Source organism: Lipotes vexillifer, unplaced genomic scaffold, assembly GCF_000442215.2.
Source record: "Lipotes vexillifer unplaced genomic scaffold, Lipotes_vexillifer_v1.1 scaffold741, whole genome shotgun sequence".
Classification (NCBI taxonomy): domain Eukaryota; kingdom Metazoa; phylum Chordata; class Mammalia; order Artiodactyla; family Lipotidae; genus Lipotes; species Lipotes vexillifer.
Window position 1 is genome coordinate 904,698 of NW_006796565.1, and position 13,222 is coordinate 917,919.

The window sequence follows — 13,222 nt, forward strand, 5'->3', positions numbered from 1 at the left end:
GTGAGGACAGGGCCTAAAAGTGCAGGTGAAGGTCCCCTGGGGCCTTGGAAACACTGGGAGAGGAGAGGCTTGGGCCGCCCTGGGCCCTGGCCGCCCCTCCCTGCCTGCTGAAGGTCCCCGTCATGGTTCTCTTGTTCTCCTTTCCCTAAAAGCTAAATGCTGCTGACAACGTGACTGCCCCTACTCCCGAGAGAGGTGGGCAGACAGAAAGGGGACTGACAAGCGCTCAGTATCGCCTTCCCCTGGGGGGACGGGGGTGGGGTGGGGGAGTGCAGTGACTCGGTTCCCCTTTCCCCCACTCCGAGCCGCCGCCTTCCTTTCCCCTGTGAGCAGCTCTTCCTCTGAGTGTGCTAACATTAGCTGCTGCCGCTGGAAGGCCGCCCGGACATCTGACCTCGGGGCTGCGTTCCCCCAGCTCTGTCCCGCCCGCCCACGCTCCGGCCAAGGGCCTGTTCTCCCTCCTCCCCGGCCAGGCCCAGCCTCCTCTCCCCGGCGAGCCTCCCAGCCTCTCTCAAGTCAGGAGACCAGCGAGAGCTGGGGTGCACCGCTCCCGGGAGGGCGGGGCGCGGAGGCCGGAGCGAGGCTCCAGGCCGCCTCACTTTGCTCAGCCTCAAGGTATTTCCGGCCACAACAGACACCCGTTTTGGGAGCAGGTCCTTCCTTCCATGCTTGTCAGATTAGGGCGCCGAGGCTAAGTGACTTGCCTGGCAGAAGAGTTCAGTGACTACGTCCGGCCTGGCACCCAGCTGCCTGGGAACCCAGGGTCTTCATCTTCCCGCTCACCCGGAGTCGGCATTGGGCCCGACGGCCCCAGCCAGGGTCCCTGGCCGGAATCCAGAAGCGCACAGAGCCCGAGGCAGTTCCCTGCCTCTCCCCCCCACCCCCGCATCCCGGGCGAGCAGGGGCACCAGGGCCCGCCCTGCCGTGGCTAACCCTGCAGCTTGGGGAGCCGGGCTCCCTGCCCTGTCTCCATCGGCACCTTCGAGGGCCTCCACCTAAGGGCGCCTCTCCCTCCTCAGCTTCTCTTCCTTCTCGGGCCTGGCTCTGCCTCCTGCGTCCTACTGCCAGGGTCTCACCTCTTCCCTTCCGGAGGCTGGGGTGCCCCTCTTGTTCTCCTCAGGTGCGTGAGCCTGGGCCTGTTCTGCGTGGCGCTGTGGTTCCCTGTAGCGCCGCATCGGGAGAAGGAAAAGTGATGTGATTGCTTTAGTCAGTAGTCTACAGAAGAAAGTTATGAAGAAGCATGATTATGGCCAGAGATGAGCTCGGCTGTTTTCTGTCTGAGCTATAGTTCCTCATTAAATAATGACCTGAACTGTGTCTTTATTTAAGTCAGGGTTTCTTGCGTTACTTAGTCAGACAGATGGCCCCTGGAGCCTCAATTTGATTTCCAGCTTTTGCCTTTCCTATGGAAGATCTGATTCCAAAACGTTCTCTGGTGATCCAAGGAGTCTCCCAGACACCAAGCTCTGCCCTGGGGGAGGCTCAGGAACAGAGGCTTTGGAGTAGGAGAAATACCCCGGGGAGCCGTGCTTATTGTTCTGTTGCGCTGCAGACCCCAGCCAGGGCTTGGGCGTGCACTTGTGTGTGAATGCTGAGTGTCTTGTGAAACCTCAGATGGTGAGAGTTTCCCCTGAGGCCTGTTGGCCTCACCACATCGTGCACGTAGTGATTGGTTCATCCTTCCCACTGGGAGTGGCAGAGGGCTCAAAGGGTCAGGGAGGCTGGCTGCAGAATGGCACAAACCAGTGGGAATAGAGCAGCCCTGGACAACTTGGTGCCCAGTGGGAACCTCGCTGTTGGGCCCAGGGAAACTGGCCAGCAGTCAGAGTGTGCCTGAGGCCTAACACCCTGGGAAGCTGTTGACTACGTGATGTTCTGGCCTGCCCACAGCCAGCCCAGCTCGTGGACGGGACTCAGAAAGCAAGATGGGGGCCTGATCCCATCTTTTTTTTTTCTTTTCTTTTTTCTTTACCCCAACAGGAGGCAGAAAGCCCCAGGGGAAAGTAGTTAGCTCATGACTCTTTCAGGCCTTATGTTTGACCCTAAAATTGCTGCTGTCCTATCAGTCAGCATTTCTCCATAATTATTTTGATGGAGTTTGTCTACACACACAGACCAGTGTGAATTGAGCGTCATGAAGAGGATGAAGGAAAAGAAAGAGGAAAAAGCTGCATTTCAGGCGGGGGTGGGGGGGAACTATACTGCACTATACATAGTTTGGCAGGTTTTCTTGTCTTTTTAGTTAAGCAGGTTTAACCTGTAAATTATATTTCCTCCTGGCACTAGAAGCCTCTGCCCAAACATCACTTTGAGCAGTTGCATGGTATTCCTTCAAGTGGCTTTGGCCAGGGTTCCTCAGTTGTAAGCAGCTGAGACTGTCTCCCACTGATTTACACCAGAAGAGAATTCCCTGGAGCGACTGAGAGAAATATGGGAGAGGAGTTGGTGAATGAAGCCCCAGAAAGGGCAGGGACAGGGTAGCCGGAAGGATGGTGGAGGCGGGGGCTTGTGGCAGGCTCGGGGCCTCCCCGCGGGGTGAGCCAGCCCGCATCCCCCGGTCCAGGAGTCGGAGCCCCGGAGCAGGAGAGTCTGGTGGGCCACACCCACCCCGTGCCAGGGGGATAAGAGGCATAGTCCCACCAAGACACTGTCCGGTGAGGGAGAGGAGGAGTCCCAGTGCAAAACTGGGGTGCTGCTAGCAGAAGAAGGGGGTGCACCACCAGGCCGTGCGGTTTCACACGCTCAACGAGGGGAGTGGTCGTGGGGCTTATCCAAGCCAGGGGACACAGAGAAGGTGTTTCTTCGAGTTGTAAGATCTCCGTGCGAGGATGGCCCGTCCACGTGCGCCCCTGGGTGCAGAGTCAGAGCCCGCGTGGGGAGCCCGGGCGGCCCGGGGGTCGACCCCAACTTTGTCTGGTGCTCTCCCCACTTCTCCGCTGAGTTTTGACTTGGCACGAGCCCAGAGATTTTGGGAGGCAGCAGATCCTGTCCAGTGAAAATCCTTTGCTGTCGGCCCTGCGTTCGCCAGGCGTGTGGCGGCAAAAGAGCAAGACAGGCTTGGGCTGACGGGTGGGCATAGCGGTCGGTCAACAGAGTCACGTGGCGCCTGCTCTCTGCCGGGAATGTCGGGGACAGGACGGCAGCCTGGAGAAGCTTGATGTTGGGGGCAGTGGAGCATGAGCAGAGGAACAGACGAACTGATGCACACGGGGAGAGCGTTACACGAGGCCACGTGGGGAAGAGCGCGGGTGGGGAGGGCAGCTTTCGGCCGGGGAAGGCCGCCAAGGAGGCCACGTGACGGGAACCAGCCGCAGAGCGAAAACCCTGAGGCGGCAGCGAGCTGGGCCAGTCCCGAGCTGCGTGAGTGAGGCCGGGATGGACGGAGGTTTGGCTCTGGTGGGCTGCGGGGAGCGGGGGCGCAGCCGGGTTTCATCCCGGTTGCCGTGGGGAGTGGTTGGAGGGTTGTGAGCAGAGCAGCCACGTGGCCTGGTCCCCCTGGGTCTGTGTGGAGGATGGAGGATGGAGGACAGGCCGGGGCGCAGGGTGGGGACCAGGTCGGGGGTTCGTTTGGTCCCTCGGTGGAGGCTCGAGCCGGGCGGCGTGGGGCGTGAGAAGCAGTCGTTCCGAGCGTGTGTTCTCCAGCCTGGCGAGCGCGTCCGCGGCAAACACAGACAGGTCCTCGCTAAGTGAATGAATGAGTGAGTGAGTGAGGGCGGGGGAGCCCTGCGCGCTGGCCCGGTGGCTCCCGTCCCGGGGCACAGACCCTCCCAGCATCTCTGGCGCCCACTCACTGGCCCCCATTCCTGGGGGAGGGCTCCCAGCTGCCCCTCTGTCTGGAGCACGGCGGCTTGCGGGGGAGGAGGGGCCGGTGAGCAGTGCCCCCCTGACCGTCAGCAGTCAGTTTGCTTCCCGCCTTGTCTGTAAACCCAGGCCTTCCTCGGTGGCCCCAGTGCAGCAACACGCGGCCCCCTGTGTCTCGCGCCCTCCTGCTTGCCCTGGCCCTGTCCTGGTTTGGGCGTCTGTGGGCTCCCAGCCTGGGTGGCTCCCCTCGCCACCAGGCGCGGCGGTGGGGTAGGGAGGGGCGGGATCTGTGCTTCCCGGGGGGTGTCTGCTTTGTGCTGGGGCTCCTGCAGCGTCGGGGCTGCTTCCCTAGAACAGCCAAGCCTGTGGCACCAGCCAGGCCCAGCTTCTCTCTCTCCGAACCTTCTCTGGGCCGTGGGGCCTGTCTGGCTTCCGCAGGTGACGCTGCCCGGAGGCAGGGCAGGGCTCTGAGTGTCTGTCACCTGCTCTCCCTTCAATGACTTTGGTGTGAGCTGGGAGGGAGGCAGAGGAAACCGTCTGTAACTTTTTCCAGATATTTACCCGGGTGGACGCCAGGAGGGGGACCTATCCTGAACACATAAGGATTGTTTTAAACCCAAGATGGGAGACTGGAGGAGGGCGGCCCTGCCCGCCTTCCCCACCCCGGCCCGTTAAGTTCCTTCTAGTCCTTTAGAAGCAGCTCTGTTTGCCCCCCACCCCCGGAAGCCAGCCCTGACCTCCAGCATCCCAGCACCCATGGCCTGGCCCATCTCCCTCCAGTCCCACTCTCTGTAGCTCAGGGGTTTGTGTGACTGTGGCATCTGATGTGTGAGCTTCCTTAGGGCTGAGGTGGGCGGTCCTTCACCTCTGTGTTCCAGACTGGTCAGGACAGACCCTTGATGACCTGATGGATGAGCACATTGCTGACCAAGGGCAAAGGTCCCTGACTCGGGCAGCTGAGGACAGGGGTGGGGCAGCTGCTGCCAGACACTGGCTACCCTCTTATCTGGGTGGGCCGGGTGTTCCTGGTCAGCAGCACCCCGTCCTCCTTCCAGGCCTGAAAGAGCCAGGGCCTGGCTCTCTGCCCACTTCTTGGACTGGTAGCCTTGCGCGTCTCTGTCACTTGGGGCTCCTCTCAGAAGCTAGAGCCCTCTGTGACCGCTGACCCTTCTGGAGCTGAGAGCTGCTTTCACCATCGCACGCTCAACCCCAGCACAGCCTGCACGTAACGAATTACCGGTACACATTTGCTGAATGAGTGGAGGAAGGAAGGAAGGCAGGGATGAGTGAGACCCTTCTTCCTGGGGCCCCGACGGGCATAGATGGTGTCCTCCTCATCAGAGGTCAGAACAGGCCTCTTGACCTGGGCCTCGGCCAGCACAAGGAACCCCTGGAGTGTTCCACGCTCGGCTTACCGTGTAGCCGTGGAGCAAGTGCCTGGGCTTGGGGTTCTTCTAGGCCTCACTGGCTTTTCACCCAATGATCATAGTGTTCGGCTGAGGCTATAGGTGTGGGGTTAGAGAGCAGATGCGCAGCGTTCACGGTAGACAGGGACACCACTGTGGAGATGCGGTGCCGAGGAGTCCAAAGCCGTAGCTGTGTGCTGAGGCCAAACATAACCTTTGAGTTTCCGTTTCAGTTCGTCAGGATGCCTCGGGGGGCCTCCTGGCTGCCCAGCAGCCTCTGCAGAGCCAGGGCCCCCGCTCCTGAGCTTTACCCATTGCTTATTCACAGAGACGGGAGACGTGTTCTCCTCGTGCCTCGAAGGGAGGGCTCTGGAGGTGGCCTCTGCCCTTCGCTCGAGGTTCTTCCTGTCACCACGGACAGGAAGAGGTCCCCTGTCCTCCTAGCCTGGGTTGTGGGGAGGCCTGTCTCCAGCTCAGCTGGGTGAACCGTTCACATCACAGCTCCTTCTGCACCCTCCTCCATATCACTCACATGGAAAAATCCCCTAGTGTCAGAAGTCACGGGGCTCTCTTGTGTGTTTTTAAAGCCCATTAACTTGATGGACTCCATAACTCACCGAAGGCTCCGGACAGAAAGCCCAGACCTAATTACGGGCAGATGTCTCTTTTAATACTTTTTTTCCTCCTTTCCCTAATCTGACGTTACCCCTTTAATTGTGACTTTAGCAAGGGATCAGTGCAGGGTCATGTGCAAACGTGCTTCTTATGACTTGAAGAGTGATAGCTTTTCTGGTTGTTTTCAGCACACGCCAAAGAAGATGAGTCAAGGACCGACACTTTTCTCTTGTGGAATTATGGGTGAGTAACCAAGGTGGCTGTGGACAGTCAGTCCTTCTCTAGCCCTTCCACCAGGGCCTGAGTGCTCCAGGTGAGACGCTAAAAGCACTTGTGGGACACAGGCACGAGGAGTAGCCGTGGGGACTCTCTTCTGTGTGTTTGCGCTGTTCCGGTCTCAGCAGTGCTCGAGTGGTGCAGGGGCTGCTGCGGCTGACTGAGGGGGCCGGGCGCTGGTGTGTGGTTTACGAATCTAATCTCCAGCAGTGATACTGAGAGTTTCTGTCTGATTATTAAAGTAATCATGTTCATTTTAATTCAGAAAGTGCACCATAGTGTAACGTATAAAATAAAAATCTCTCATAGCCCCAATACACAGTTACAACTACTGTTAATATTTTGGTGTAGTTTATGTCCATTGCATTATACGATTGTACAAAATTATCTACAAGATTTTTTTTCCGCTTTTTTCTCTTAGTAATAATTACCATCGTTTCCCCGTAGCGCTAAAATCGCCCATTCCGTGCATTTTAATGAGGCTGTGGTATTGCATTGTGTGGATGATTCAAAATGTATTTAATGATGTAACTGTTTCTTGGTAGTTGGGTAGAAGGACCATTCTGTTTTCTGTTTTAACAGTGACTCAGAGTCTGAATCTCGCTCTGCCTTTTGGCTTGTTCCTTAGGATCGTTCCCAGGTATGGAGTAGAGTGGCTGGAGAGCGGGAACATTTTCATTTTTAAGGCTCTTGCTTCATATTTCTGACATGCTTTCCAGAAAGGTTGCCTCGGTACCCTGTTCCCATGCGAGTGTTAATTACCGTTTGTATAAGGGGGCCAAAAAGAGGACTGTATTGACTGTATTGATTTCTCCCTGCTCCGGTTGATGGGGCAGTTTCTCCTTGCGCGCTCTCCCCTGGACTCCTGCCCCCTGCGGAGACACCTCGCCAGATGAGTTTCTGTAAACCAGGCTTCCATGATGGGTCCTCTCTTTCGGGTTTCAAGTTTGTCTCCGCAGGACTATGTAAAGTCTCCGTTGCCTTTTGTCTCGGCCCTTTGCCTCTGGGCACGGCCGGTGTTTTCTTTAGACTCAGTTCCCATAGGTGGGTGATGGGGGTGGTGCTGGGGGTGTCACAGTGAGCATGGTGCTGTGCCACGCGCCTCACATGCAGGACCTCCTGGACTCTGCAGCTGCTTTGGGGGGCGGGCAGGGGCGCTCACTCACATCTGGGGAAACTGAGGCCTCATGAGGTGGGTAGAGTTGGACCCGGAGCGGGTGAGGATTCTTTTCTTCTCACTCACGAGCCACAGCTCTGTGGCAGAGCCCCGGGCGGCCCTCTTGGTGCTGCCGCCCAGAGGAAGTGGAAACAGGGAGCTCACCTGGCCTTGGTTTTACCCGTGTGACACACTTCTGAGGCCTGTCCCCACATGGGGCTTGACTGAACACCTCGGTGGTGGTTAACGGCTTTCGACAAACCCTCAGCGACCCATCCACGTGGCCCAGAAGCCTGCCTCATTGCCTGCTTCCTGGTCAGACTCACAGTTGAGCTGTGGCTGGGCTGCCTTCCTCTGTCGTGTCCAGGAAGGAGAGAGGGGCTCCTGGGCACGCCAACCCCTCAGCCCAGCCAGGACGTCAGCTCTGAATTGGGCCAGACTAGTGACCTGGACTGTGGAGATGTTGGTCTTTATTTCAAGGCCGTGTCGTGCGTCGGGCTTCCTTGGCCTTTGCTCCAAGTGCATCAGGATAAGTTGGAGCTCCTGTGGGTTCGTGATGGTGGTGTCGGCACTCACATAGTCACTCTGAACTATTTACCTTTTCTAAGCCTCAGTTTCCTCATCTGTAAAATGGCTGTCAGGACAGCACTTCCCTCGTGGGCGCGCCTCGAGCACTCTGAGACGTTTGTAAGGAGGTTGGCACAGCCTGAGCTCCATACACAATAGGTGGAAAAGAAGGCTGAGGCCGAAAGTGAGAATCCTGCTCCTGCGGGGGGGCCTCCACGCCCAAAGGGGCCACCTTGGTCTCCTTGGGGAGGGGGTGTGAGTGAGAGTCGCCCTTGCGGGGGAAGATGCTCAGGCCCAGGGCCCAAGCCAGAGGCGTGTGGGGAGAGGCCTTTTCCCAGATTCCCAGCAGAGCTGGTCTGAGCCCGCAGAGCCCAGAGGCCTGCTTTTCGCTGGTGGCGGAGGCGGGGGGTAGGGGGATGAAAAAGGACGGAGAGGAGAGAGGAGGTGTTTGTGGCGGGGGGGGGGGGGGGGGGGGCCCTGTCTCTGGCCGGGGTTTCCAGGACGGCCTGTGCCGCTGCTCCTCCAGGCTCCTGTTGCCGGGTGGCTCTTCAGGAAGGGCTCTGCAGTGCTCCCCTCGCCCTCGGGCTCTTCCCTTCCGTGGGGTCTGTCCCCCTCCTGCTCTGCTGGCTGGCACTAGGGCACTGCCAGGCAGTGGAGGGGCAGTGGGGCAGCCACTCTGTGGGGTCTGCGCAGTTACCCCCAGCCTCTCCTCGGTCTCTCTCTCTCTCCCACATGCTCATCTTTCTGTTCTCAGCCCCTTCTTGGTTTGGGAGACCCCGACCCACCTGACAGCACGCACTACCAGGGCTTTTAGAAAAGTTCACCACGGTTCGTTTCAGTGGCTTGTTCTGGTAGGTATTTATTGAATACCTACTCTGTGTCAGGCACTTGGGGCGGGGATAGAGCGAATCAGCCCCTGCCCTCAAGGGGGTTTCTGCCTGGCGGAGGAGGAAGGCCAGGGAGCAGTGGATTCCCGTGGATTAGGCCGACTTGCACGATTCACGCCTGAAGCAGGCCCTCGGCACTGTAGGTGTGTAGCGTGTAGCGCGTCTTCCTGAGCCTCACTTTCCTCATCCTGCACATGGCAGGTGTTTGTGGGATTTAAAGAGACAGTGGCACCCAGGAGGTGCCGGCTCAGCCCCTCCCACCTCCATCCCTTTCCTGCACTTGCTGAGGCGGGAAAGTCAGCGGTCCAAGGCCTTCCAGGCTGTGTGCTCGTGGAGACTCCGGTGGCTGCTCCAGCCCAGTGAACCTGAGACTCGAGGTGTGGCCTCGCCCTGTGACCTGAGTAGCAGTGAGACTTCATCCTAGCTGTGCCTGCTTTTCCGTAGCAGGGAAGAGGACACCCAGTGGGTCGAGCCAGACTTTTCCAGAGGGTTTTGGGCCCTTCCTGGGATGGTCAATGCTCAGCAAAGGTAACACATCATAGCACTGGGACTTCCCTGGTGGCGCAGCGGTTAAGAATCCGCCGGCCAATGCAGGGGAAACGGGTTCGAGCCCTGGTCGGAGAAGATCCCACATGCCGCGGAGCAACTAAGCCCGTGTGCCACAACTACTGAGCCTGCGCTCTAGAGCCCGCGAGCCACAACTGCTGAGTCCACGCGCCACAACTGCCGAAGCCTGTGCACTCAAGGGCCCACGTGCGGCAACTACTGCGCCCACGAGCCACAGCTACTGAGTCCGTGCGCCTAGATCCCATGCTCTGCAAATTGAGAAGCCACTGCAATGAGAAGCCCGCGTACCGCAAAGAAGAGTAGCCCCTGCTTGCTGTAACTAGAGAAAGCCCGCAAACAGCAATGAAGACCCAATGCAGCCACCCCCCCAAAAAAAAAAAAAAAAATTCATAGTATTATAATCACCAAAACCCCCTGCCTGTCTCTTGAAGAAAAAGGACTCACGTTCTGGCCCTGATCAGTGGAATTCTCCCGTGAGAGCTGGGGACAGCTTGGCCCTGTGACTCGGGGCATTTCCCTCCTAAGCCCCCATGCAAGGGTCCTAACTGGATGCCAGGATGAGTTAGAGTTTCATAAATGTTCTTAAGAGAAACCAGGCAAGTGTATTCGGATAGGGAGTGCCTGTTTGCTTCCTCTTAAAAAACCGCCCTTGCAAGTAGCTCAGCCTCCTCTGCACCCGCTGAGATAAAATGCTTTACTGACATAGTCGGTGCTCACAGCAATGTTTTGTTTTAAAGTGTTTCGTGCTTATTTGCTGTGAGCGGGATCACAGGCCCCTCCCCGCCTTTGTCCCCCCTCCCCCCCGCCCCGTGCCCCAAGTCTGGGGACGTGATACAAAGAAGTGGTTTTGTTCTTTTCCAGAGTGGGGCTGTGGGGGGACAGAGGCGGTGAAGTGTGGATGAGAGAAGCAGGGCAGAGTGGAGCCAGGCCACCGGCAGGCCGGGGCTGAGTGCCCATCGTCAGGCCGCCCGCCTAGCCTGGATACCGCAGGGCCCCTTCTAGCAGAGACGGTGCTGTGCCTCTTGGTTTCTTTTCTCACCTCCCAGACCGTCCTCAGCACACCTGTGCTGAACTGGAATTTCCTCTGCAACCAGCTTCTCTGGGGAAGAGCCATGTCTGCCCGGTTATTGCGTTCTTGACACAGGAAACCTTGGTCAGGTGGCAGTTTCATGGGTGTGGCCCGCTCACTGGTTAGCTGGCCTGAGAGGCGAGCCAGCCCCCATTCCTGGCCGTGATGTCTAGTGGGTGTGGACAGGGGCCTGGCTGCTCCCGAGAGAACCTTTCTGGGCTGGGGAAGGCGGGGGCTTCCCTCCCTCCGGCTCCTCCAGCGTTTGCCGTGGGAGATGCTTCTTCATGCTAACCCAGGGTCACACGTGTACTAGTTGAACCTCTTGGTGAAACAGGGCAAGTCGGGGGGGTGAGAGGGGCCTCCACTCGCCACCCTCGCCTTGGCTAATTGCACCCCTTGAATGAGTTCCGTGTTGCAGGGACACTGGGCACTACACACTCCATTTTCCTCCTTGCTTAGGCCAGGAGAAGACCGGAAATCAAATAACGTGAGAAAGTGCATGCAACACCAATTATCCGAAAGGCCACTGGGAAAAGTTGTGTAGATACAAGTCAGTGGACAGAAAGCAAAACAATTCAGATGCTAAAAAAAAGAAAAGAAAATTGGGCAGAAACCCATAATTACTTTAGGAGTTATGGTAATAAATTATTTATTAATGTAAATTACTTCACAGGCAAGGAACATAGAGGAAACTTGAGCAGAAGGATCATACATGATGTATAAAAAGGAATTGTAAAAATATCATAGCAGCCCCGCTTGTGCCACTCTGGTTCAGGTTTGTCAGCATTTTAATTATAAGCCCTTATTTTCTTTGTTTAATTACTTGGCTGTTAAAGTCTGCTCTGTGCATAAAAGGGTTTCTCCCTGGGGCACCCTCTGTACTAATTTCTACAGGGTAAATCATTTGGCTGTGTTGAGCTGTGCAGGTTGAAAAGATAATCACTTCGAGATTTGGTAGCTTTTGGTCTTTTCACTCCACCACTGTTTGTCACTGAAAGTGGGATGTGATTGCACCGTGCAGGAAAAAGCCAGCATTCAGAGGCTGGGCATTTCAGGTTTCCGAGAACAAACACACACATGACTGAAACAAAATGAACAACAGTGATAACAAAGCCAGAATTTCTGGTCTCTGTGGCTTTTGCCGTCTCTCAGAGTTGGCCATGCTGCATATCATCACTGGACCAGGGTCTCCTATAAGAAACTGATGATTAACCAAAATAGGCTAGTATATCCATATACAAAAGTGCACATGCATGATTTCTTTTTGGCTGCGTTCGGTCTTCATTGCTGCGCGCGGGCTTCAGTAGTTGTGGCTCGCGGGCTCTAGAGCGCAGGCTCAGTAGTTGTGGCGCACGGGCTTAGTTGCTCCGTGGCATGTGGGATCTTCCCGGACCAGGGATTGAACCCGTGTCCCCTGCATTGGCAGGTGGATTCTTAACCACTGCGCCACCAGGGAAGCCCCTATGCATGATTGTTAAAAACTTACTTTTAATGACTATTTTTATTTATTGTGGTCATGGGTGTGATCTTTCCATCTCTAAAATAGTGTAAGGTTTGTCCATACAGAGTGCTTTCAGTTTTTCCTTGCACCATTTATTGGTTTCAGACAGTGTTTCTGGAATAATGTACAGAATGGAAGTAGGTGCAAAGTGTAGTTGGCACATGATGACTGTTTACAGTGAAAAGGGAGCCTCCCAGGCTGCCTTCTCACCCGTGCTGGTCTGACATGGGCTGGAGAAGGGCCCCAGAGTTGCCAGAGGACAGGGGCTGGCAGCTGCCGGACCGGCCTTGGGCACCCCCAGTGTGGTGCATCGCCAGGTTGCCTTCCACGTGCAGAAATGATCGTCAGGAGGCAGCCTGGCCCAACTGCAAGAGCGCGCGGCCTTGGGATCGCAGGCTGCTGTTTGCTAGCTGTGTGTCCATAGGTGAGACGTGATGCTGTCTTGAAGTTCACTTTCCCCACCAGTCACACGGGGAGTGCTGTGGCACCCCACAAGATGAGTATTGTGCTTGGGATATGTGCTCACGCTTTTTCCCAACTTCAGCAAGGATCCCAATGGGATGTTAGTTAATTAACAGTTAATGTGAATGTATCGACAGTTTCCTGAAAAGCTCTGCCAGCTGTCAGTTTTCTGGTCTGTATAATGGCACCAAGCTTTGCTGCACACATCGGTTTAGAGATGAATCGCAGGCAGCTGCCCATTTCCCATGCTCTGTGCATACCCACAGCTGGGGTGGGAATCTGACGGAGATGGATGAAACCAGCCTTTCTGTCTCTTCAGAGTTTTTGTTGCCACTAGCTTTTCCCAGCTTATTTCTGGAGGTCGGGGATGGAGCAGGAAGTCCATTCAGAGCTGAAAGGGGCCGTCACAGGGCCCTCGTCTGCACTTCCTCCTACAGATTGGGAGGCTGAGGCCCCCGCTCCCAGTGGCCAGTCTGGAGGGTTTTATTTACACCTCTGTACTGTCTGGGGATCCCACTGGGCCTCTTTTTGTGAGAGCAAAGACTTCCCAAAAGCAGTGGCAGCTGCCATGCGCCACCCCAACCTGGCTGGTGACGGCAGGGCCCCGGTAACCACTCCGAACCCACCAGCCTCTCGGGCATCTCCCAGCGCCCCTTGAGCCAGCCTTCCACTTGGTGGGACCAGTGGAGCGTTAGTTATCTCCAGCCATCCTTGTCTCTTGTCCTCAGGCCTTGGCTGAGGAGCTTGGCATCCTGTGTTGTTGTTATCCCTGAGCCCAAAACGCCACTGACATTTTATGATTTATTGCAGGTGAGGGGGCACAACCCGAGGCTGAAGCTTGGGTGGGCAGAGCCCAGGGACCTTTTCTTTCTGACACAGGTCTGAATTGAGTCTCCATTCTGGTGATACAGGGAA

The 13,222-nt window shown here is 56.7% G+C and overlaps 1 protein-coding gene across 1 annotated transcript in view; it reads left to right on the top strand.

Annotated features, from left to right (window-relative positions):
• The window catches only part of FAM53B (family with sequence similarity 53 member B), a 113,156-nt gene that overhangs the window by 39,209 nt on the left and 60,725 nt on the right, over window positions 1-13,222 (top strand). The window contains exon 3 of the mRNA XM_007468731.1: window positions 6,011-6,065. Coding sequence (XP_007468793.1) covers window positions 6,011-6,065 — 55 coding nt within the window. The remainder of the gene's footprint in view (window positions 1-6,010; window positions 6,066-13,222) is intronic.